The sequence below is a fragment of the Podarcis muralis genome, chromosome 2, assembly GCF_964188315.1.
Source record: "Podarcis muralis chromosome 2, rPodMur119.hap1.1, whole genome shotgun sequence".
NCBI lineage: Eukaryota > Metazoa > Chordata > Lepidosauria > Squamata > Lacertidae > Podarcis > Podarcis muralis.
Window position 1 is genome coordinate 41,780,609 of NC_135656.1, and position 26,076 is coordinate 41,806,684.

At 44.8% G+C, this 26,076-nt stretch overlaps 1 protein-coding gene across 6 annotated transcripts in view; it reads left to right on the forward strand.

Moving 5' to 3' along the window:
* SHISA6 (shisa family member 6) overlaps positions 1 to 26,076 on the forward strand; it is a 271,138-nt gene that overhangs the window by 229,551 nt on the left and 15,511 nt on the right. For 4 of the 6 annotated variants that reach the window (XM_077924331.1, XM_077924334.1, XM_077924332.1 and 1 more), the window contains exon 5: positions 10,801 to 10,863. The exons of the other annotated variants lie outside the window; for them this stretch is intronic. In XM_077924331.1, coding sequence (XP_077780457.1) covers positions 10,801 to 10,863 — 63 coding nt within the window. The remainder of the gene's footprint in view (positions 1 to 10,800; positions 10,864 to 26,076) is intronic. 6 annotated transcript variants of the gene reach the window in all.

The following is a 26,076-nucleotide window of genomic DNA, read 5'->3' on the forward strand; positions in this document are numbered from 1 at the left end:
TTACTTCCCTTTCTTCTTTGCTTCCTTCCACGCTTCCTTCCCACTGTGTTGGGTTTTGTATCAGAAACCATTCATGCTGCCTTCCATGCAATGGCTGTGGCTGCAGTGTATGAGAACGTGGTGCTGTGTAAAACAGAATATCAAGAGAGAGAGAGAGAGAAAATGGCAAAGAACACCAGAGCCAGTTATTTTGGGACTCCACCACCACCTTAAAACAGTATGCTTAAAGCATCTCTGATTGTTGTTTCTTCTTTTAATGTTTGGACAAGTTAGTTGCAAAGCTGCTACTCAATATTCTGGAGGAAAACACTGCAAAACCTCCCTAAACTGCTTAATGCACCACTAAATCACCATTGAAAATAGGAACATAAATCTATTCAGCTGTAGTTTAAAGCTATTATTTCCTACCTTATCATTCTTGAATCTGCCTGCTCAGCCTCTTGCTGGGGTTTGTTTCCAACTTTTTCCCTGGCAGGTTTCCTCTTCCCTTAGGCAAAAACATGTACCTTGTGACACCTTCCCAATCGTTTCATTACCATGTGTTACTTCTACCTAGAGTTTTGCTTTCGAATAGTTTAACTGAATCTACCAAGAGGGGGGAAAGGAGTAATTACTTGAGGGAGCACCCATTGAGCACCTGTCTTTTCCCCACAAAACAGGCAGCAGCAGATACATAAGCCATTACATTTTTTAGGGCTACCAACTGATCAAGAAAAGAATTACCTATTTGTGTGCCCTCAGCTTAACATCTTGATCAGCAGAAACCACCAGTTAAGCCTTTCACAGCTCAGAAATAAACATCACTCCTTGCTAATGCCTGCAATCAAATCGCTGTCAGAAAGGTATGTTTTAACAGTAGCCATAGGGGCTACTTTCTCTTCCATCAGATTCACCTTTGGACCTCTCCCTAAAGCAGTATTGCATCAGGAGCTGCCTGGCATATAATAAGCAGCCTCATGCCATTGCTTTGAAAGCAGCTGCAGAGCCACAGGTTGTGTGTGTGGCTCTGCTCTAAGAGAGCTTCTGTTCTGAAACTGAACCTAGGATTGAAGCTTGACAGTGCAATGCTGTGCATGTTTACTGAGAGGGAACTACTCCCCAGAAGTGTGCATAGGATAGCTGCCTTCATTGCCCAAACCAATAAGGAAGAGGGATTCTGTTTCTTGGGCTGCTGCCGAGAAGAGGATGTCAGTAGGCAAGGCTTTCCCTTCCGCTAGAGCACCCACCCAATTCCTGCCTGTTATGCAGCCATCAGTGGCACTGCCGTCTTATTCTTTGCTGAACCTTGGTGGTCTAAGTTGGCCAGGATTTGTCAGTTGCCTGCACAGGGCACTGGGCATATTAAAAACTGTTAAAATGCCAAATGACCTGAAAGATTAGTCCCAAGAAACTGCCTACTAGGTTTCAAAGGGTTATGATGACTCTTGCAAATTTTACTTCGCATCAGTTCCCTGTCTCACAAATGCAAATTGACGACACAGTGAGGCAGAAATCTTCATTATTCAGCACAACAGCCTCGTCCTGTGCAAGTAGATATAATGCAGCTTATATTTTATCTGGGGAATCAAAGATGAAAATTCAGGAATGCTGTTTACACAGAGTTACTTAAGCAGGGAAGGTTACAGTCAATTCACGTGTGTTGTTGGTATCCTGCTTCCCCAGGTTACAAGAAACATTGAGTTGCAGTCATTCCCTCTGGGCCACCCTTTCACTTCTGGTTCTTCACATTCATTCTTTTATTCCAGAGTTTGAGGGGGCCATTGAAAAAGTGCCTTATGGTGGGCCTTACCACCATATGTCAATAGGTCCCTCCTAGACGCAGGTGGCGCTGTGGGTAATGGGACGTGGGTGGCGCTGTGAGTAAATGGGACGCGGGTGGCACTGTGGGTAAAACCTCAGTGCCTAGGACTTGCCGATCGCATGGTCAGCGGTTCGAATCCCTGTGCTGGGGTGAGCTCCCGTCTTTCGGTCCCAGCTCCTGCCCACCTAGCAGTTCGAAAGCACCCTTCAGTGCAAGTAGATAAATAGGTACCGCTTTATAGCGGGAAGGTAAACGGCGTTTCCGTGTGCTGCCCTGGTGCTGGCTCGCCAGAACAGCATCGTCACGCTGGCCACGTGACCCGGAAGTGTCTCCAGACAGCGCTGGCCCCCGGCCTCTAGAGTGAGATGGGCGCACTAGAACCGGACACGACTGGCCCGTACGGGCAGGGGTACCTTTACCTTTTTTAGATGGATCTCATAGAATTGTAGAGTTGGAAGGGATCCCTGATTATCATCTAGTCCAACCCACTGCAATGCAGAAATATGCAGCTGTCTCTTACGAGGATCGAACCTGCAACCTTGTTGTTGCCGTCACCACACTCTAACCAGCTGAGCTATCCACCCCCACAGGGGATGAGCCCTGACAAGTTTTATATGGTGGTAGCAGTAGCAATCTGATTACCACTGAATGACTGGGGACCGCCATCTTTATTTCCCACAGTGCTCCCAATGTACTATCAATGCAATACATTGTAGAAAATTAAAATAGTGGGTCCCAGGCACAGGGAAGGTGTGAGTGGTGACACTTCTGGCGCCCTCGCAGCTGCCCGAGGGCGTTGTGTGCTCATGCAGCCCAGTTTGTTTGTTCAATCATTGTTTGTTCTTCACACTTTTCCACAGATAGCTTGCAACACAGTGTGCAATGAATCTAGCAGTGCTGTGCACATTTAACTGTTCATGTGACAGCTGTCTACAAAATTTGCTGTGTGCCAACTGGTCCCCAGTGGTCCCCATTGTCAAGGAAATCATAGGACAAATGCTGTGATTGGGGAAGGTTGATAGCTCATTGGCAGAACATCTACTTCACATGCATAAGGTCCTAGGTTCATTCCTCAGCATCTCCAGGCAGGTCTGAAACTCTAGAAGATTGCCACCAGCCACTGTAGACTGGAGTGGGGAACCTGTGGCCCTCCATATGTTGTTGAACTCCTGCTCCCTACCTAGTTTTGCCCGTCATCAGGTATGATGGAAGCTGTATGTATGGAAGTCTAGCATAGGTTCTCCGCCTCTGGTGTAGACAACACTGAGCTAGTTGGGCCAATGTCCTGACTTAGTATAAGGCAGCATTCTATGTTTCTGTATTCCTGTTGGAGCATAACATACATTGCGTACCATTCTCTGGTTGCAGCATGAATCAATACAATGTAAATGCTAATGTGCACCTCCCTGGGTGCGTATGAACAGGAATTATTTGCATATGTATAAGCTCCCCCTCCCCCCTCCCTGTATTGTGCAGATATCCTGGATTCAATCCTCTCTCCTCTGTTCTTTCCCTCTCCCTTCTGAATCAGATGATAAATGATAATTGAACACAATTCTATTGGGGGTGCTTGTGCATTGAGCAGCACTAGTTCCTCCTTTGCACTCACGTTTCTCCTGTTTGTGTATTAGAGAATGCTAAGTATGTGCAGTGCCGTGGCTGGCCAGGTTTTTTGGCCCCAGGTGCAATTGGGGCTCCAAGCCTTTGTGTGTGTGTGTGTGTGTGTGTGTGTGTGTGTGTGTGTGTGTGGAGGGGGATGCCAAACTGGGTCTTTGACTCAGGTGAAATCAAGCCTAGTTTTGCCCCTGGCATGTAAGAACCCTCATTTCATTTGAGAACATAAACCAGCCTTCACCAACCTGGTGCCCTCCAGTTGTTTTGGACTACAGCTCACATCAGCCCTGTGGCTTCTGCTTCTTCTGTGAATTCCAAAAAAAAGAGAGACTGTTTTGGGTAGGGGGGGGTAGCTAGAAAGTGAGCATAGGAGAACCAGGGGGAGAGAGTATCTCCAAAGAAGAGAGGAAAGTTAATTTTTGTCACCAAATGGATTTTATCTCCTTAGTGTTATTCTTTTCTTCCCCCCTAGTAATTAATTTCCTCTATGAACATGCCATGGAACCAGCTGAAAATAACATTTGTCCTTTGCAGACACATCATTCATCTGTGGCATATTTGACAACTGCAAATATTCCAGCTTTCCATTTTCGTTGGCTTTATTAGCAAAGACAAAGTACAAAATATGCAGCCTCTCCTCTGAAGAAACTGACACTTGCAATTTTTTATGTTATGGATCAAAATAAATCCATTTCATTCCAGTTTAGCTATCAACATGTAGGAAATCACTGGGGCTGAAAAAATACAAGCTCTGGAGGATGTGGAGATGCACAAGAGTGTCTCGGAAGGAAAGCTGGAAAGTTACCTGGTGAGATGAGAAGGGTGTTTTCTAGGGAATATTATCCTTCCGTGGAAAGTAAAACGCTGGCCCATTGGGGGCTATTTAATGTTTTCTTCATCAATTACCAGGAGTCCACAACTTGGGAATGGGAGGCTCAGTGAGTGATTTATGTTGCAAATTAGAACTGTCAGTCTCAACCTTGAGGAAGAAGGGCTGCTTTCAAAGTTCAGATCAATACGTCAGCATCTGAAAAGATCTTCTTCTGTCAAGAGTGGGGATGAAAGGCTGCCAGGCAGCTTCAGATCCTGCAATGTTTCTCAAAAATGCTCTGATCTGAGCTGCTTAATTAAAGGTCTCATGCTGAAAGGTGCTGGAGGAGCCCCACGCTCACCATAGTCGTCAGAGATGCTTACACCTGCCTCTCCGACTGAAAAGAGTAGGTAAGGGTTTCCCAAACTTGGGACTCCAGCTGCTTTTGGACTACAGTTCCCATCACCCCTGACCACTGGTCTTGCCAGCTACGGATGATGGGAGTTGTAGTCCAAAATCAGCTGCAGACCCAAGTTTGGAAAACACTGGAATAGGGCTTTAGTGGATCTCAGGGCTTAGACAAGTTGCTTCCATTAGAGTGGAAGCTGCACAGGTGCTTGGGAGAGAAGACACCCAGCACTCAAAAGGACTAGATTATGGTGAATGGTGTCAGGCTGTGAGAAACTGTTTGGGAGGGATTGTCTCATTTTACCCTGTTCTTCTGCACTCCAGACGCTGAGCCAGGTTCAAGAAAGCTGGTGTGCTAGCAAAAGCCAGCAGAAGGACTCCCACTACCACAATGGGGCTTCCCTCCTTTCCTCTCCCAACAGACCCCCCCCCCAGTTCCCGAGGGAATAATCAGAACAAACCGGGGGGAAGGAGAGGGGGGTGGTTCTGTCAGACCAGCAGAACTGCTTGCGCTGATGAAAACATTCTCCTTAGTGCTACGTTGAATTCCTCCTTATCTTCATAGTAACATGAGCTGGCTGGCAATGCATACTGGTGAGGCAGGGAAGTGGGGAGAAGCAGCGGAAGGCAGACGGCCCTGAGGCAGTTCAGTAATCACGGGCGGAGGTGGTTAGCTGCAAAACATGCTAAGGCAAATGCAGCACTAGCTTTTAATCATCATTTGTTCAGCCCAGCCGCACCAGACAGCTCATGGGGATATGTCAGCAGCACGAGCACCCCAGCAACACCAGGCATGTGCACAGATCCCTGCCCGAGAAGTGTGCAAAAGCACAGAGTCAGGCAATGGTAAATTCTCAAAACACAGTTTTTAATGTAGTTTGCTTGTACAGTTTTCTAGTTTTGTGTAAATCTTGAGAGATCAAAGGAATATATATTTACGGCTCTATTCAGGAGAGCGCTGGAAATAGCTATATGAGCGCAGCTGGAAAAGAAATGAAAGCATTTGAGAAGTAGTGGGCATGGAAAGAGGAGTGGCTGAAAGTGGCAGCAGATCCACCCACTTGAAAGCACAGGGGGCGTGGGGATCTATGACCCTGGGTAGAATGGTTTAGAGCTCTGTTTAACCTCTAATCCCCATACCGTCATGTAAACTCAGATTCACAGTGGAACAGCCTCAAGATTGGTGCTGTTGGAGGGCAATTAACTGGGAATGCAAACACACAGTAAATTCCATTGTGGACAAGTCCTCGATATCACAACCTGACACTGGACACTGGGCAGTGTGCCTGATTGTTTGTAGAAGCTGTTATTGCCAACTTTTAATGAAGAGCCAGCATCTGTGAACACAAGAGCAAAAAGATATATGGAGCTAAAAAGGTAAAGGTAAAGGACCCCTGACAGTTAAGTCCAGTCGCGAACGACTCTGGGGTTGCGGCGCTCATCTCGCTTTACTGGCCGAGGGAGCCGGCGCTTGTCTGCAGACAGCTTCCGAGTCATGTGGTCAGCATGACTAAGCTGCTTCAGTGCACGTTTACCTTCCCTCCGGAGCGGTACCTATTTATCTACTTGCACTTTGACAGGCTTTCAAATTGCCAGGTTGGCAGGAGCTGGGACTGAGCAACGGAAGTTCACCCCATCGCGGGGATTCGAACCGCCGACCTTCCGATCGGCAAGCCCAAGAGGCTCAGTGTTTTAGACCACAGCGCCACCCGTGTCCCATATATGAAGCTACGGTAAATACTAGGGGTGTGCATGGGCCTTGGTTAAAGCTCTTAGAAAGCAACAGAGTGAGTTTGCCTGCCCAGCTTTGCCCTGGTGACTTGTGTAGCAGCGGAACTTGTGTGTCGCCAAACGTCTTGATGTTCTGGGTGGATCTGCAGCAGGCAGCTCATAAAGACTGCATCCCTCCCTCCCCTCCCTCTCTCTATCTCTTGATACTGTTTTTCAGTATCTTTTCCAGCTGCACCCAGAGGATTCTTATTGTTATCTTTGGAAAACCAAGAGCTCTATTAATCTTTTATTTTCTTAATGGAGCTTCCCAGTAGACAGATGTGAGCCCAGCACATCATCGGGACGGCTGCACAACAGCCTTGCCTTTCCCTGGCTGACTTCAAGCCAGTGCACCTCCATTAGCAAAATTATCTCATTAAACCCGCAAAGAAGCAGAAGAATCTGCTCTCTCTCTCTCTCTCCAAATACATTATTGCTATTAGCACTCTTTGCTATTAGTGCTCTTGAGCATTGCCTGCAAAAGTGCTGCAGAGGGGTCAGCTGTGCAACAAGAATGCAGAAAGCATGGGCAGCAGGAGAATAGCTGGAAGTCAGGCTAATTTAAGGGAAAGAAACTATTTAAGCAGCTGCAGTTTCATGAACTAAATTAGAGAGGGGTCACAGTGGATGGCCTTGAAGAGATCTCCTGAACTTGTAAATAACAGGAATCTTTTTTTCTTTAAGCACCATGATAGGAATCTAATTTTGCTCATCATATTCATTCCTATATATATATATATATATATATATATATATATATAGCTTTCAATATTAAAGGAATTCCCAGAGGAACTAAAGCCACTGCACAGCAAGCATGTGAGGTTCCTATGAGCTTCTGCAGATGGAACAAAATTGCTTATTTTATACCTTTCTTGCAGGAAACATAAGATGGCATACAAATGGCTCTCAGTTCCAAGCATCTTACTTCCAAGCAGCAGCCAGACCCAGACTTGGCTTAGCTGCTTCAAGTTTGCTACGTTTTGTGCCTCCAGACCATGTTCTGCTGCAGCAGTGGCACTGTACTGGCATTGCAAGTAGACTCACTGCAAGTAGACACGGGATGTTGCCCTGAGCAGAGTAGCTGATTGGTATAATATGCCGGTCACAGCCAGCATCACCAAATGTGGCATTGCAGTGTTTTGCAAAGCATAGAAGCAGTCAGGGCTGGGTAGGACCTGCAGCAAATTCATTTAAAAAAACACTGACCACCACAGAGCCAGTGACAAGAGAACAGCCTTCCACAATGAATACATGGAAGTACTTGTATACCAGGACGTTGCAAAGGACAGGACAGCATAGCAAGAGGGGCTTGACTCATCCTAGGCTAGAGGCAGATTCCAGAAGGGGCGACTTTCATTTTTGCCTCCAGTTTCCATCTCTGAGTACCAATGAGCTCCAGCTGAGAATAGGAGGAGTTGTTGCTTTTCTTTGATGTGCCAAAATATCTAAGGCCATCACTGGCCCCACCTGTCCAGTACAGTACAACTAGCTGCATCAGCACAAGGAAAACCTGTTACTTTTCTTCCTGAGAACTGTGAAATTGGGATGTGATTAATCAGAAATGCCAGGTGGTATTTTACTTAAGACGCATAAGAACATTATCACTTTATAAAATATATTTATGACCTTTACTGCAGATCAGACCCCACACTTCCAAATCCCAGGCCAAATCCCTCTGACAAACATCCTTTGCAGGGTCAGGCAAGTTATATGTGATACACCTGTCCTGGGAGTTTGTTATTCATGCTTTAAAAAACAAAAATTAACTCAAACTTCCTTTTCTGTTTCCAGTGAAAAAGCATGGACAGTGGGATATGTAGATCTGTAAACACTAGGTGTCATCACCATGGAGGAAATTGGGAGCCCCTCTTCTATTTCTGACAGAACATGAGAAGGACAAATTGTTCACCTTTCTCCTTCTCCCCCCCCCCCAAAACCAGCTTCTTTGACGCTCCCCCCCCCCCCAGTCAACTGAATTTTGTTTTTCACACATCCTGTGTTCAGTCACAACTTGAGAAACTGAAGTGCTACAGGCAAATAAAAAAAATCAGTTCATATCTAACTGGCACTGTAGTCAACAGGAAATTCTCATTTTATTTCTCTTTTAACAGGTGGTGGATGCACTTCAGTGGGGAAATAAGAATATTTGTGTGCATCATCTTAGCTTATCTTAACAGTGGAACCTTAGTACTGAAGGTTTGCTTCTAACTATATCCTCTTTACCTTTTATCCATGACTTGATATATAAGTGTACATATATTTAGTCAGCATCTGCCTCCAAGATAGCATCTGAAATGTGCTAAGCTATCTGGCTCACCAGCATTAAAATATTTCCCTTGGGCAATTTAATCCTGTCTGGAACCAAGAAATCGGCATATTAAGAGTAGAGTATGAGACTCTGCAGTCAGATAATGCAATCAGTGGCAGTGATCTGGCCCAAGTGAGGGCACTCGCTTAGCCACAGCTTGTCTGCAAACTTATGCAGATACAGTATAAGATAAGGAGGAAGAGTAGCTGCCTTCCTCATATTCTATCTTGTATTCTAGCAGGTAAGAAAGTTTGCATATAGTTTGCTTGAAATAATGCCATATGCAGTTCTTCCATATTGTGTTACATCAGGGTTTGCACTTACCAGTTAGTTAACCACAGGCTACTGTTACCTCATAACCAGCACTGACCTGAACACTACATTAGGAAAATCTTTCTGACAGAGCAGTTCAACAGTGGAAGGAACGACCTCAGAAGTTGGTGAACTCTCTTTCGTTGGAGGTTTTTAAACAGAGGTTGGATGGCCACCTGGCAGGAATTCTCCAGCTGCAATGAATGGATGACCTTTGGGTTCCCTTCCAACTCTACAGTTCTATGATTCTACCATTCTACCGGCCCAGGGAGCCAAGGAGGTGACATGTGGGAGAGAGATAATAATTTTCAACATCTACAAGGGGTGGATTGTAATGCCGGAAGGGGAAGTGTTAGAATCTCCTTTCCATGACCACCACAATCAGGATCTTCACAACTGCTTTAAGAATGAAATCATACTGGAACTTTCACCCGTCTCCCATGAAACATTTCGTTTGGTTCTCATGGTCCAGCACCCTTTGTCCTTCATTGTCAATGTAATGTCTGAGAGGTTTGTGGAATCAGGGAGGTGGTGTGGTAGTCTCTTTGTGGGTGTCTTTTCCTGTGGTTGTTCTATATCTATGTTGTGATACTGTGCTGCCAGGCAGGTGCGGGCCTGGTGTCTTCATATACTGTATTGTAAGGAAAGCAACCCATTGTCAGAGCTTAGGACAGGGGTTGAGACTCAGCTGAACCCAGGAGTACTCCCAGAGCAGGCCGTCTTCACACCACCCAGATGCTTGCAGATATCTTTGTAACGCGGAGTTGGTCTGCCAATGGGCCTGGTACTTGAAGCTAGCTCCCTGTAGAGCACATCCTTGAAGCAATACCACCCAAATGGCAGGTATAAGATTTAACTGGTAGCTTGGAGAAAATTACACAATCCTACCTGGTAAGCCACTGCCACTAACCACGTGCAGCTATATAATTTAAAGCAGCTTCTCTGAGATGCTCGTAACATGTCCACCACAGGCACTTTGTCCCTAAAAATAATGAGTTCTCGCAATCAAATCATAGCCTAAGGCTGCGTAGATGCACTGCCTTTAAAGCACAACTGAAGCACATTTTCCTCCTCAAATAATTCTGTAGCTTATCTCCCACAGGGTTAAAAACTCCCAGGAACCCGTAACAAACTTACAGTGCCCAGAATTCTTTGCGGGGAGGAATGTGCTTTAAAGATGTAGTGTGTGCTATGCATCCCAGATCATGTAGGGCAGCTGCTCACATCTAGGTTTCCTCTTTAAAATGCCCATGGTCAATATGTGGATATCAGGGGTGGGACTAGTCCAGGCTTGTGATGGGAAAAGTAAAGTCCTAATCCTTCTTACAATTAAGCAGCATATCAATTTTATTAAATGAATGAATGAATGAATGAATGTGTTAATGGCCTACAGAGATATAATACGTGAATATGGCTTATGAATGTCTGCAGTGTGGGCACGTAGAAGCTAAAGACTGCTCAAAAGCAGAGGCTGCCTTCTGCTGAAATCTGTGTCATGGTTTGCTTATGCTTTCGATGTGCTTCTTATTTTGCTGAATATCCCATTTGTGGCCTCAGCACAATGGGTGATGTTATTCATTAACTTGTTTCTCTTGCAACTGAAATTTTAAGAGAATAACATGAAAGACACTTCCGCTTTGTTAAGCATTTTCTTCTCCTTAATCGTGTAGAGATTTCCCATGAATAATGTGAGCTATAATTATTACCTGCAGGTTGGCAGAGCCTTGGCGAGCTGTTCCTAAAAAGGAATCTTATTTTTTTTCCATTGAATTTCAGATGACCAAGAGCAAAATTATAACCACCTGATATTAGGCACTACAAACCAGACACCTTCCAATGGTAAGATAATAAACAAGAGAAGATCAAAGTTACTGGTCCTGTAACTTTACTCTTTCTACTGGCATGGAAGCCAAACAAATATCAATAGAGTATTTCATGAGCTGGACTCTCGCATGAAAAATATTTATTCTATTGATCATATTGTATTTGGGCCATATTGCTTAACAATGGTCCAGTCTCTCTTATGCAGAAAGGAGAGCATTGTGCTATGTTTCCTGATGTCTAGAAACACAAATGCCTCTCTTTCTTCCTCAGTTGCTGTTGTCGAAGATTGCTTTGATTTGTAGTATCTTGGGCGTCAAAAGATGCACAGCAAGAGCAAAACCTGCTTGCCCAGATAGGAAAGAAATTTGCTTTGAAGCCATATAATCCACACATGCCAGTGCTCTGCTGATGTTTCAGCGCTCATCATCAATTGTGTTCTTTTACTTTATTTGCAGCTTTTACAACATAATCAAAGACAATTTCATTGCTGGCAGCCAGCTGCTTGGGACACAGAGCCTAGAGGTGGGCAGACAGCTTAGCTGCCTCTGCACAGTAGCCATGCTGTCACAAATACACATACACATCAGTTGTGCATGTTGTGCTTTTAACAAGGTCACCATTCCTTTTCTTTCCAATATTTGGCCGTGCATGCTTTCTGACTCCAGAATGCCAAGTCCTCCCAGTACTTCACTTCCAGGTAACAGTTGTGACCAGCAAACCCAGATTCAGTAAGTTGCCATAGTAATTGTGTGCGTTAATTTTTTTAAAAAAAGCAAAAAGCAAATTGCATGTGTGGGACCTCCAATCTGGATGGGAGCCAGAGCAGGGTGCACAGCATTAAAGCCCCCTTACCCCGTGCCGGGGTCCCAATCTGCATCAGACCTCCTGTACTTCCATTTTCCTTCTAAAAGCAACACATGCTTTTGTTAATTGCACCAGGATTGGCATGTCTAGTTTGGCCCTTAGTTGACTTCTTATATAAGGAGGGTCAAGAGATTATTTTTGTTTAATTCTGCTTTTCTAACATAAAGAGCTCAAATCTCTTGAGTCTTTGTATTTTCTTTCCTCTGATGTTTCCTATACAATGCAAGATTGCTTCTCTGCCTTGGACCTCTCTCACCACCAGTTCATTTCATCCAGTCTTCAGCTGGTTGCCCACTGAGCTTTTGCAGTTTATTGCTCTTAGGTTTCCTGTGGTGTCTGTTTAAAGAGATGGAATGGTGTTTTTGACTATTTCCAACAAATAAAGAATAAAATCATCTACAAAGTCAGAGCACATATCCCCAGACTTTTCTGTTGGCTCCCAGGCAATTTTGTTTTCCTTCACTTCAACAGCATATCAAGCACTCTCTGCCAAAATATTTTGGCCTCAGTTTGCCTGTTACCTGCACCTAGTAGTTCTCTCCCTTGATTATTTGGCGTGTCTCCCCCCCCCCCCATTCTTTTGCCACCTTTTCCTTGGTGCCACAAGAGTCACTTTTGCCTTTGCATGATTTAGGTCTGCAAAAGCACTAATATGCAGTTGTCAATATTAGCTTTTCAGCTTTGTGCAAATACCGCATGAAGACATCTCTATATATTGTTTTCTAGGCATGGCGTCTCCAAGTTGTTCTTTCCCTAGGGCTGTCATTTATAAACTAGCTTTGCCACTGCATCGTTCCTAGTGAAGAACTCTTGCATACATGAAAGCTGTGCTGCATTTTAAACTGAGGCCTCCATAGCACAATCACTTGCGAGAACAAACAGCCTTGAAAAGGTTACCTTGGCACTCTGCTAAATTATCTATTTTATTCCTCAGTGTTGGCAATTGTCATTCAACAACTAAAATAACAAGTCCTTCTCACTAACACACTAGCCCCAATTTTTGTCCTTTCCATTAACCTCAACAAGAGAAGAAATGCCAGCCATAAAACGGTTACGTTATGTCTCTCAGCAAGGCCAAATATTTATGCTATATCAGAAGTAAATTTGGACAAGAGAAAAGCTAAGTTTAAGCTAAGTTTAAAAAAAAGAAGTCAGGTTCAAAAAGACACCTTCCATTGTTGCACCAACACAGAACAGAGGAAATGTAATAAATAAGTGCAAGGATGGGTCAGACACAGAGAAGGTAGTTTTTGCAGCCGATAATCCACAGTGAGGAATAAAGGTTCTGTTCAAAGTTGGCATGTTAACCATGGCACCTGCTCAATGGACAGCAGTGGCTCATGGGGCAGGAAAAAGGCAGAAGTTAGTGGCATCCCCACCACAGCAGTGAGCCAATCAGAACTAGGATGAGATGGGGGAAGTGGCAGCAAGTCAGGAGAACTGTAGATTGCCGGCAGAGATCTGTAGGTACACTCACACACCAGTGACACCCTAGAAGTCCCCTGATCTCACCACCTCACCCCATCCTTGTCCTGATGAGTGTAACACTACTGTCTCCAAGATGATGCTGTTGCCTACACACACACACACACACACTCACACACACACACTCATGAGTCACTGCCAACATTGGACCATGCAGTGGACCAAGTTTAGACCATCTCAGATTCAAATTAGGTTCGGGTTTTTCCATGCCCATGCATCACTTTAAAACACAGCTTAAACAAAATTTGTCCAAATTCCTAGTCTTCCATTCATGTTTCAAATGTGAAATTTTATTCCAGAATTCAAAATACAACAGGCCATTTATAAAAGATTGTCAAATACTAAATGCCATTGCATGTCAAATGCCAAATACAGCCAAATATTATTACTATAATATGCCCAATAAAACAATGCCAAATTTTTTTTATAATATTATATTATTTTATTATTTTATTTTTGCTTGGGGAGGGATAAGCATTTAGTCAGCGCTATTGTTTCTTGCTTTGTTTTGTTCTGTTTTGTTTTATTATTATTATTATTATTATTCTGTTAAATTATTATATAGTTTGTATTTTGCTTTTTAAGGGGTGGGGTCAGGGCTGCCTGGGAGTGGGTCCCAGCAAACAAAATGGCTGGGGCATGTTCCACAGGGGGGGATGCACTGGGACAACCGATCTCAGTGATCATGGGTAGGAGGAGGAGTTACGCTAAGACCAGACCATGTCATTACCGAGGAGGCAGGTTTAGTCGTTGTCTGAGGACTATCCCTGCCTCCAGGTCTGGTCCTGACCGGAAGGATACTGGAATCAGCAAGGGAAACCCACATGACCTGAAAGTGTTGCTGTGCAATGCCAGGTCAATGATGAATAAAACCACTGCCATCCACGACCTGATTGTGGATGGAGGATTTGACCTGGCATGTGTGACAGAGACCTGGTTGGATGAAGCAGATGGGCCTGTCCTTGCCGCTGCTTGCCCACCAGGTTTCTCTTACGCACAGCAACCCAGGTCATGTGGGCGGGGAGGGGGGGTTGCAGTGATTTTTAGGAAGTCATTAGTCTGCACCAGGCGTCCTATTGGGAAGACCCAGTTCTCTGAGTGCATGTTCTGGAAGTTGGGCAATAGGGGCAGTACAGGATTCCTACTGGTGTACCGACCTCCCCGCTGCACCAAGGATTCCCTGCCCGAGCTGCTTCAGGTCGTGGCGGATATGCTCCTGGAGACACCTAGCTTGGTTGTCCTGGGGGATTTTAACATCCATGCCGACACGACCTTACAAGGGGCCGCTCGGGACTTCGTGGAAAGCATGGCCTCCATGGGGCTGTCCCTGAATAAGTTTGGCCCAACTCATAGCCATGGACATGCCTTAGACTTGGTGTTCACCTCTATGGATGTTGGTGATCTGACACTAAGTAAATGCGAAACAAAAGAAGTGCCATGGTCAGATCACTTCCTGGTGCAACTGGACTTCTCCGCAACCCTTCCCCTCTGCAGGGAGGTGGGACCAATTCGGATGGTCCGCCCCCGCCACTTAATGGATCCAATTGGCTTCCAGAGAGTGGTAGGGGATGCTTTATCCCAAGTTGATGGCCTTTCAGCTGATTCCCTGGTGGCACGCTGGAATGCGGAGTTAACCAGGGCTATTGACTGTCTGGCTCCGAAGCGCCCTCTCCGATTGCATGGAGCCCGGACAGCCCCGTGGTTTTCCCCGGAGCTGAGGGTGATGAAACAATCGTTGAGACGGCTAGAGCGCCGGTGGCGGAAAACTCATTCTGAATCAGACTGGACACGGGCTAGAGCTCAACGTCGAGCCTACCAAGTGGCAATGGCGACGGCGAAGAGGGCCTTCTTCGCCGCCTCCATAGCATCTGCAGAAAACAGCAGCAGGAGACTTTTTCAGGTGGTTCGCAATCTATCGGAACCACCTGTACCACCAGGGCCTGGTAGGGACCCCAAGATCTCCTGCAATGCTTTTGCAAAGTTTTTTGCAGATAAAATCGCTCAGATTCAGAAGGAGGTAGACTCCACCGTGGGAGCAGGGCCAGGGCGGGAGAGTGCTAGAGTTCTGTCTGGTCCTGTTACATGGGATCAATTCCAGTCTGTTACCTCCGAGGATGTGGACAGGCTGCTTGGAAAAGTGAAACCGACCACCTGTCTCCTTGATCCTTGCCCATCCTGGCTGATAAAAGCGAGCCGGGAAGGGCTGGGCGATGGGCTCTGCGGGGTGGTGAATGCTTCCCTCTGTGAGGGAGTCTTCCCAGACCCGCTGAAAGAGGCGGTCATTAAACCGCTTCTTAAAAAAACATCTTTAGACCCGGCCAATTTGGCCAACTATCGCCCAGTCTCAAATCTGCCATTCTTGGGCAAGGTGATTGAGCGGGTGGTTGCTGAACAACTCCAAGCACGCCTGGAGGAAACGGACCATTTGGATCCCTTCCAATCGGGATTCAGGTCTCACCATGGGACTGAAACTGCCTTGGTCGCGCTGGTTGATGATCTCCGGCGGGCTAGGGACAAAGGTGAGAGCTGTTTCCTAGTTCTGCTGGATCTCTCAGCGGCCTTTGACACCATCGACCATAACATCCTTCTGGACCGTCTAGAGGGGCTGGGAGCTGGGGGCACTGTTATACAGTGGTTCCGCTCCTTCCTCCTGGGCCGTGTCCAGAAAGTGGTGGTGGGGGATGAGTGTTCAGACCCCTGGGCTCTCACTTGTGGGGTGCCTCAGGGTTCTGTCCTCTCCCCCATGCTTTTTAATATCTATATGAAGCCGCTGGGAGAGATCATCAGGGGGTTTGGACTGGGTGTTCATCAGTACGCAGATGACACACAGCTCTACCTCTCCTTTAAATCAGAACCAGTGAAGGCGGTGAAGGTCCTGTGTGAGTGCCTGGAGGCGGTTGGAGGATGGATGGCGGCTAACAGACTGAGGTTGAATCCTGACAAGACAGAAGTACTGTTTTTGGGGGACAGGGAGCGGGTTGGTGTGGGGGATTCCCTGGTCTTGAATGGGGTAACTGTGCCCCTAAAGGACCAGGTGCGTAGCCTGGGAGTCATTTTGGACTCACAGCTGTCCATGGAGGCGCAGGTTAACTCTGTGTCCAGGGCAGCTGTCTACCAGCTCCACCTGGTACGCAGGCTAAGACCCTACCTGCCCGCAAACTGTCTCGCCAGAGTGGTGCATGCTCTAGTTATCTCACGCTTGGACTACTGCAACGCGCTCTACGTGGGGCTACCTTTGAAGGTGACCCGGAAACTGCAATTAATCCAGAACGCGGCAGCTAGACTGGTGACTGGGAGTGGCCGCCGGGACCATATAACACCGGTTCTGAGAGACCTGCATTGGCTCCCAGTACGTTTCCGAGCACGATTCAAAGTGTTGGTGCTGACCTTTAAAGCCCTAAATGGCCTCGGTCCTGTATACCTGAAGGAGCGTCTCCACCCCCATCATTCAGCCCGGACACTGAGGTCCAGCGCCGAGGGCCTTCTGGCGGTTCCCTCATTGCGAGAAGTGAGGCTACAGGGAACCAGACAGAGGGCCTTCTCGGTAGTGGCGCCCGCCCTGTGGAACGCCCTCCCATTAGATGTCAAAGAGATAAATAATTACTTGATATTCAGAATACATCTTAAGGCAGCCCTGTTCAGGGAAGTTTTTAATATGTAACGCTGTACTGTTTTTAACACTGATTGGGAGCCGCCCAGAGTGGCTGGGGAAACTCAGCCAGATGGGCGGGATATAAATAATAAATTATTATTATTATTATTATTATAAATTCTGAATATCACTGCGTGCTAGCTGTAAAATATTGTTAAATATCAACTGTTTTATATCAGACATTGAAATAAAATATAATCAGATTCAGGGTGACCTTGGCCCAGTCTCTATGTCTCAGCCTACTTCACAGGATTATGTAAGAATTAAATGGGTGAAAGACAACCATGCTTCTTGCTACCTTGATTTCCTTGCAGAAAAGCTAGGATATACATGTTCAACAATTATTCAGATAGTTTTATGTAAACCACAGTTTTAAACAGAAATACAAAACATCTCAGTTTAGCGGGGAAGGTACCAGGTGAGTTGTGTGCCTACTCAATTTGCTGATCAGGTGCTGGTCTCTGTTGATGGGGAGTTTCAGGGCTACTGCTCTTCCTTAATGGTTCCTTATCTGTTAACCAGACTTGGACTGGACAGACCTTCAAATGGAGGACACCTTCAAATAAGAGCTCTGTCCTCTGGCACCCCTTTCAAAATAGAGGACTATCTTTGAAGGAGGTTCTGCATCCTTGACCCAAACTGTATGGAGGCTGAGAACAGTGTCTAAAAGAAGACTGCAAGAGTGAGGCCAGGAAGCTCCCACTGAAGCAACCAATGTAAAGACCAGTATCCTGAAGTGTGACAGAACTGGTATCACAATGTACTTTTGCTGCATTGTGATGCATTTGCACTCAGGATTTAGAACCTTTGTTCAAACTATTTCCTTCTCATGAGCTAGTATTCTAGTGTTTTTGTTCATTCCTTCTAGTGCTTCATGACAGCCTGTGGAAGTTTTGTTTGCTTGCAAATAATGCATTCATTTGGATTACCCTTCCTACAGGCCATAGTTCATGATGAGATTTTTGTATTGATGAGTGTTTGCTGTAGGTGAGCAAGTGAGGCATCATCGTACAAACATACTGAATCTAGGTTGTAAGATTAAGATTTCAGGCATGTCCCCACAATCTGAGGACGGTGGGGCAACTGAGTCATATAGCGTGGGCTCAGGTAGTGATTGGTTCAACTAAGGCAGGTTTTTCCAGCACAACAACACCTGTTAGTATGCAGGGAGCATTCTATCTGCTCAAGTCAAACCCTATTGCAAATATTCGCATGAGCTAAAACCGAAAGGGAAGTCAAACAGAAATGGGTTCTTTGGGGCCTTTCTGTGAATACCCTCCCCATAACTTGTTTGTCTCCACAACCACAAATCAGTCTCTGAATAGATTCATAGCAAGATCTAGTAAAGGTAAAGGGACCCCTGACAGTTACGGTAAGTCCAGTCGCAGACAACTCTGGGGTTGCGGCGCTCATCTCGCTTTACTGGCCGAGGGAGCCAGCATTTGTCCGCAGACAGCTTCCAGGTCATGTGGCTGGCATGACTAAACTGCTTCTGGCAAACCAGAGCAGCACATGGAAACGCTGTTTACCTTCCTGCTGGAGTGGTACCTATTTATCTACTTTCACTTTGAAGTGCTTTTGAACTGCTAGGTTGGCTGGGAGCTCACCCCGTCACGGGGATTTGAACCACTGACCTTCTGATCGGCAAGCCCTAGGAAATGCACAGCAGGATACCATGCCATTTCAGGAAAACCATTTGGAGCACTGCTTTGAATAGTTCACTAAGGTCAGATCCACACACTGTGATGGTCAAAGAAAATAATGTTAGAGACTATCCAGAAACAGACACCAAACAATACAGAAAAATCATACTGGCCTTATCTAGAAATCAATGATTTCTTAATAAATTTTGTTGCTGTTGTTTATTACCCACCCTCCACCTTTAAATACATCAAAAGTTGTTTAAAGTAAGTTCCAATCACAAAAATAGGATTGCTGCTAAAAATATGCATGTCGAATTTAAAAAGCCACAATAAAAGAGGTGTGTCTTCAGCATATGATGAAACTACATAATGGAGATACTAGATGCATATGCATCTGTATTATATGGGAATTTGATCAGAAGCTTGAAGAGCTTCTACAGAGGAGATAAATGGAAATCATGTTACCATAGCATCCCATCTTCCAGCTCAGCCATCAGTAGCCCCAACTTGAGGCTCCTGAACAGACTAATGTACACCAACCTAAATTATGACAGACTCCTGGAGTTAGGAGGAAAAGGAGGAGGAGGAGGAGGAGGAGGAGGCACTATTCATCTGGTTGGGTTTCCCCAGCCACTCTGGGCAGCTTCCAACACAAATAACTTTGTAAATCTGTTAGAGCAGTGGTTCCCAATTAGGGGTCCGGGGACCCCTGGGGGTTCACGGAACACACCCCAGCGGTCCGTGGCACCATCCCCTGCCAGTGACCCACTTATCTTGTTAATTGCATAGTGAAAGCCACAATGATGATACATGGATCACCCAGCCTCTACTTGAGACCAGGGCCGGCTTGCTGGCAGGGGATAAACTTGTGAAAGAGTTGCTGGATGGCAAATGAGCTGGGATCAGGCTAAAACCTCTGATACAGTTTCTTGGGGTTCTTGCAATTGGAAGGGGGAGAGATAGAGAGAGAATGGCTTGCACCATGGGGTGGATTCACGTGTTTATAATTTTTAAAAATGTAAGGGATCCCTTCCCCTTGCTCTCTACTTTTTTCACTGAAAAGAACTAAATATGGGACCCCATATTTTCTTCAAAAAGATGCTTTGCACAGATAACTACCATAGAGTTATCAGCATTTTCAAAAAATAGGGGGTCCGTGGCTTGGCTTTTGAAAAATACGGGGTCCTCAGTAATTAGTTAATTGGGAACCACTCTGTTAGAACATCATGGTCTCCCAGATTTTACAAATCCTCTGCTGTTTAGAAGGTTGCTTGAAAGACTTCTGCTTACGTACCTTCTTCACCTTTACTGCTGTACTCAACTGCTTAAGAAGATCTTCATACAGAAATGCAGTCTTACTAGGTTCAAGATGATGGAGAAGCCTATCTTTAGCCCTGCAGTCTAACGTGAAGAAATACCTAGCGGTAATCAGCAACCGTGTTCCAGAACTCTTGCACTGTTGAACATTATCCCACGGAAGGTGAAAATGTGGACCAATCTCTCCACACCCCATCCAACAATACTGACTATAATTTGGGTATATTAGGTGAAGCTTTGCAGGGGTAATATACCACCTACTGAGAACTTTGCACTGTGCTTTCTTTATTTGTGTGTTTGATTGATAAGGTTGCAAAAGAGGTTCAGATACAATGCCAATCATCTGCTTCCAAAGAATCACTTAAGTCATTCTCTGCGTCTGCACATAAGATGGGTTGTCATCCCAAAACGGTTTGCTGAGCACTGGATTTTATAAGGACTGATATGAAAAAGTTTATATTTAATTATGCTGCCCTTGATTTAAACGGGTTTTAACCAATTGCTCAAGCTGATTAATTAGTTAATGTTTGGTGGACTTCTGTTATAATTTAGCCTAAAGACCAGTTTCCATTCAAAAAGGCAATGTGGTACACTTTGCCACAATGCTTTGCAAATAACTATGAGGCTACTGTGGATCCTGGCAGGATTTGTGTGTGCACACACAGGCATAAGAAGAAGCCTTAACTGTACAAGCCTATATATACATGCTTATTTGGCAGCTCCCAGGTAAGTGAGCCAGTCTTAACCTGGAAGCTAGTTTCAATGGTGGGGAACCTGTGGCCTTCCAGTTGTTGCTGGACTCCAACTTCCAGCAGCCAGTATGCCCAGTGGTCAGACATGATGGGAGTCATGGCCTAGCAGCACCTGGATGGCCACAGGAGGGCCTGGTGCTAAAGGAAGTAGACCACGTGCTCCCAGAGCATTTCTGCTATGCCTAGAAATAGAAAAAAGCAGTGAGAACGTCTTTAGGCAGTATTCAGAATCCAACGCTTCAAGCAGGTCCTCCACCTCTTACATAGGACGAGAGAAGTCTGACTGCTGAGATTTGATTGCACTCAATTTTGTTTGAATGTCTGATGAGAGATGATTGTTAATTAACAAGGGATTGTATTTAATCTGTTCTATGCAGCTGCTGTTACCCTAATTATAATTAGGTCATCCTGGTTTGATCCTGCCTGCCAAGGGGCGAGTGTTTGTGGAAGCAGGAGCAATCACCTGAGGCAGCGCACTTAGCTTCCGAGAGAGAAGCAGCAGCAGCACACTTTCAAAAGATGCATGAGGCCAAAGGGGGCAAGACAGCAGGCTTGTGACTCTGCAGACATAGTGGTGTTGTGTGCTTGAGTGAAAATTAACATTTCATTTAAGACAAAGCTGTTGAGAGTACAAATGATCTCCTAAGCATTTATCAGAGACAAATATCAAAGAAAACTGTCTACATTTGCTAGGAGGAGGGGTGTTTGAATGAACAGATATGTGAATTGTTACTTCAATGGGAGTAACAGTAAGAAGCAAACATATTTTTGCAGCTACTCCTTGCACTGCCTTTTTCTGTTTTAACTTATGCCAACAAAGTAGTGTGCCATGGATGTGTGGTGTGGCAGAGCCATGGTGTTCTCCTCCTGACACGGAGGCACTGGGGCACGGAGGCACTGGAGGCACGGAGGCAGACAAGGGGAGGTTGTGATATTGGGGCTGTGCAAATATCATTGCCCCCACCTCTTGCCTCTTGCCCCAGCACCATTCAGGTATGTTTCAGTGGTGTCACTGTCAGGAGGACTGATCTGCAGCTCTGCCCCACCACACTAGCTGCTACTGCCAACGTTGGTTCAGTGTAATGTGCACACACGTTGACTGGAATCCCATGTTCCCACCCTTCGCTCTTCCCCTTACATGACTGCAAGGAGGATATCAGAACATATTTCCATAGTTTATCTTGAAACCAAAAGAGCCCCTCCCTCAGTATCAACCACCCTGGGCCTTATAATGGGCATAGGAGACCTTGTTGGGGGTGCCACCACTGGGAACTGCCTGGTTGGTGTTGACTTGTGACAAGGGCCTCCTCAGTAGTGGAACGTTCTCCCTGGTGAGGTGCATCTCTCTCCCTCATTGTTAACATTCAGACAGAATGAGAAAAAAAATTGCTGTTTACCAAGGCATTTGATTGCTACATTATACTGTTCCTGGCAAAGTTGAAATTCAGTTGTGAGGATATTTGATTGTTCTAATTTCTTTTTGAAATATATACCGTATTATTGTATTGCTTTTCTGTTTTGTAGCTTTCTGCCCCAGGGATCCTTTGGGATAGAAGTTTAATTAATAAATAAATTAGTCAAAAGCCCTAAACTGTGCTTAACCTTAACTATGGCATAGGACAACATGTCTATTTCAAACATTACAGTTTGAAATTAGTTTGTTTCCATAATAAGCTATAGTTAAGCCGCAACTACAGTTTGTCCATGTTTGTGTTGATGCAAAATACAGGAGAATTCCTGGATGCCAAGATCCAAGTTTGGGCCAAAGTACTCCTTGTTGAGAGAACCCCAGCAGATATTTAAAGTCAGAAAATATGCAGCAAAGTAAATCATGGAAGTATAGGCTGTTAGACCTTTAAAACATGCCCTTCTAAGAGTTTCCAAAATGTCCCCTTTAAAAGTTTCTTTCCAAAGTTTCCTTCATACCTCAGCGTTTCATTTTTTCATTTTCATTTCACTTTTAATATGTATACTGCCTTTCTATTTTCCTATATGCAAGGCAGTTTAGAAGCTGAAGAAACAACAAAATGTACACCTTTTAACAATCTAATCCAATGCAAAAGTTGTAATAAAAACATAACTTTAAAATAAGCAACTTATATCAAATAAAGTAATATTCAACAATCCATTAAATAATACAGAATAATATTAAATATCAGCAAATAAAAATTAAACAGAAATTCAATAATTACAATAATTTCTAAACTATAATCAATAATAACAACGGCCAGTCACAGTGCATAAATTAACACAATACAAATCGAGAAGCAAAGACACACAACTTTTAGAATTATTATTATTATTATTTTAATATCCCTGAACTCCTCTCCCAACTGTTTCTGGTGTTCCTAAAGTCATGGTCTGGAAAAGGCTCCTGGGCCTGGAGGGTGGGGCAAGGCAGGTGGGAAAAGCCATTGCCTGATGGGCAGCAGGAAGTCCCTCCCCTCATGGGCCTACAGCTCCCTTATGAAGGCTCCTGGACCTTGAGGGTGAGGCAAGGCAGGTGGGAAAAGCCATTGCCTGATGGGCAGCAGGAAGTCCCTCCCCTCATGGGCCTTACAGCTCCCTTATGAAGGCTCCTGGGCCTTGAGGGTGAGGCAAGGCAGGTGGGAAAAGCCATTGCCTGATGGGCAGCAGCTAGTCTCTCTCCCCTCAGCGTTTCCAGCATTGGAAAAGACCACACACTTGGTAAGTTGAAAAAGGTTTGTCTTACAAACTCTCCGAAGGTCAGATTCACGTGCTTCAGGAAAGTTGCACAAGCAAGTAAAACTTGGCTTAGTTACAAAATGGTAAAAGTTATAGGAACTCAAGAGCAGCTGGTGAGAACCACCTGCTCAATCCTCTTCACATGCTGAATTTCTCAGGTAGAGTGGAGGATACAATAGCTTTGGTTACCTATTGCCTCCCAAGGTAAAGGGAAGTGACACTTTGGACATAACAATAAACTGATTAGTTTAAAAATGCAAGTTAAAGTTTCCACTCTCTTCTTCACAGCCATACCAGAGAAGGGGAAGGTTGTTGGGAGCTGATAAGTCCAGGCATGTTAAGGAAAAAGGCAGGGAACTGACTGTTTGTTTTTTTCATACGGAAGAGTATTCAGACTTCTATCTCCCCCCCCCCCCCCCCGCAATGCATATGGTAATCGTTCCAGTGGAATAACTGTCTAACTGCAGTATTAGAAGTATTTCAATTTAGGTCCTTCCCAGAAGGTAAGAAAACGATTCCTCATTTCATAACATGCCCTGCAGCAATTTGTTACAAATGTGCCTGTTTTTGTTTAAGATGCCATTTGCTTAGAAATGCTTGAAAATCAGTAGCATCAGAGGAAGTGTACAGTATATCTCATGCCTCTGCAAGCAGTTCTGAAAGGAAATGACAAAATTGCATGATTTCTAATTTACAGTGAATGAATAAAAGAAGCAGAGCATTTCCCCCTGAAATGTTCAGGTGGTACTGAAAAAGTCAAAGGGAAAGAAATGCCTCACCAAACCCATGCAAATTTATATAGCAGTTTCTCTTTAGAGGTTTCTATAATACTTCAGTTGCTGGTGAAGCCGAACTCTCACATTAGAGACTTCTATCAAGTAATCCTGCCTACATACTAAATTTGGCATTTCAATGCCTGCGAGGGTGAGGGAACCTGAAGTGTGATGATTCATGTCACACATTTTTGTTTACTGGACATTATGGGGGAGAGCAAGGAGAAAGATGTGCTATTGGATTGGCCACCTTCCACTAAATTACATTTTTTGACATGGTAGAATCACCACCAAGTGATTCGTGCTGGGCATCATTTTCATGTGGTAAATAAATCCCATGGATTGGCTGTGCTTTCAGAATAAATGTTTGTTGAGGGCAAATGGCACTTCATCATGCAAATTTTAACACACTGTTCAGAATGCAAGATCTGGGCTGTAGAAGAACATGTGTTCCATTTGTTTCCTTTTTGTGTGTGTGCAAGGAGAGCAAAGGTATTGTTATAGATTTATAGATGCTAGAATTTAATTAAGATTTATGGATGTCAAAGCTAATTTCCTTGGAGGAACTAACCAGACTCAAGTGTGCATTTGGGCTGGTAAGGTGTGTGATAGACCCACTGATAAGCCTCTAATATTAGCACATATAAAAGCTAATTAAGTAGGCACACTTCCTGGGTTGTGTATTGGACTTCGTAATCCTAGCCAAATCAACAAGTGTTGAGGAAGTCAGGCAAACTTCTTTGTGAAGTGACCACCTGGGAGGATTAACCAATATGAGTTCAAAGCATCAAAGGAAATAGGTGTTAGAATGCAAGTAAAAAATTTAAAAAATTGAATCCTCCCTTCCTCTGTAGATAAAGGGGCTTAGGGTTTTTTTAAAGGAGGTTTTATTAAATATTCTTGGGTTACAAAAGTACATACATCATCTCTGTTTACAGATCGTAAAGTCCTTTCTACAGATCAGTTATATTTGATGTGAGACTTTAATGTTGTAGTCAGTAGAAGGTTGGGGGAGAAGAGAGGTGGGGAGGGAGAGTGTGGTAAAGAGGGGGGGGATTAGTAAACTTTCATTCTCTTACATAATGTCTGTGCAAGGTTTTTGTGTCAGTGTCACGTGGGTAGGTTCTCTTTCTATTCATTTATTAGTTTTCATTGGCGGTGAGAGAGATTGGGGGCCCAGGGCATGGTTAGTTGCCTTCAGTTGGCTGCAGTGAGTTTTGTTTGCATGTGCGAGGGGGGGGGTCAAGTTATCCACATTGATTTGTGTGCTGTCAATGGGTTCTCATTGATGTCTTGTTGGGCTGTGTGTAATAAAGGAAGGTGTGGGGAGATATGTAACCAGGAAGCAGAGAGGAGCAGTTGAGCTGAGATGTGCCCTGCAGAGCACGAGAGGCTGCGGAGAAAGGATGTTGATGCTGTTACTATGGAGTAAGCTAGCGCATTTTGGGGTGCTGTGCTGTGAACTTCCTCCATTGTAGACTCCAGTTTGTATATAAAGCCATGTATCATAATGACACTATAGCCTCCATTGTGCCTAATTTTCCAACTCCTGGGTGAGCACCTGGAATTTTTGAAGTTTTGTGCACTGTTTGGCATAGATTGGGGTGGCATGTAACAGTATATTGGGGAAAACTTCTCCAACATCTTGAAACTGTCTGAACTGGATCTCATCACTAACCACTTTTTCATATACAGTGGTACCTTGTTTGTCAAACTTAATCTGTTCCGGCAGTCTGTTTGACCTCCAAGGGAATCTGCTCACCAACCAGCTGTTCCATCATGAGTCCCTTTCATCTAACCTAGGGATGGGGAAGGTGTGGCCTTCCACATGCTGCTGGACTACAAATCCCAGCAACCCTCATTTTTGGCTGTGCTGATGGGAGTTGTAGTCCAACAACAGCTGGAAGGCCACAGCTTTCCCATAGCACAGGCATAGGCAAACTCAGTCCTGCAGATGTTTTGTGACTACTACTCCCATCATCCTTGAACACTGGTCCTGTTAGCTAGGGATGATAGGAGTTATAGTCCCAAAACAT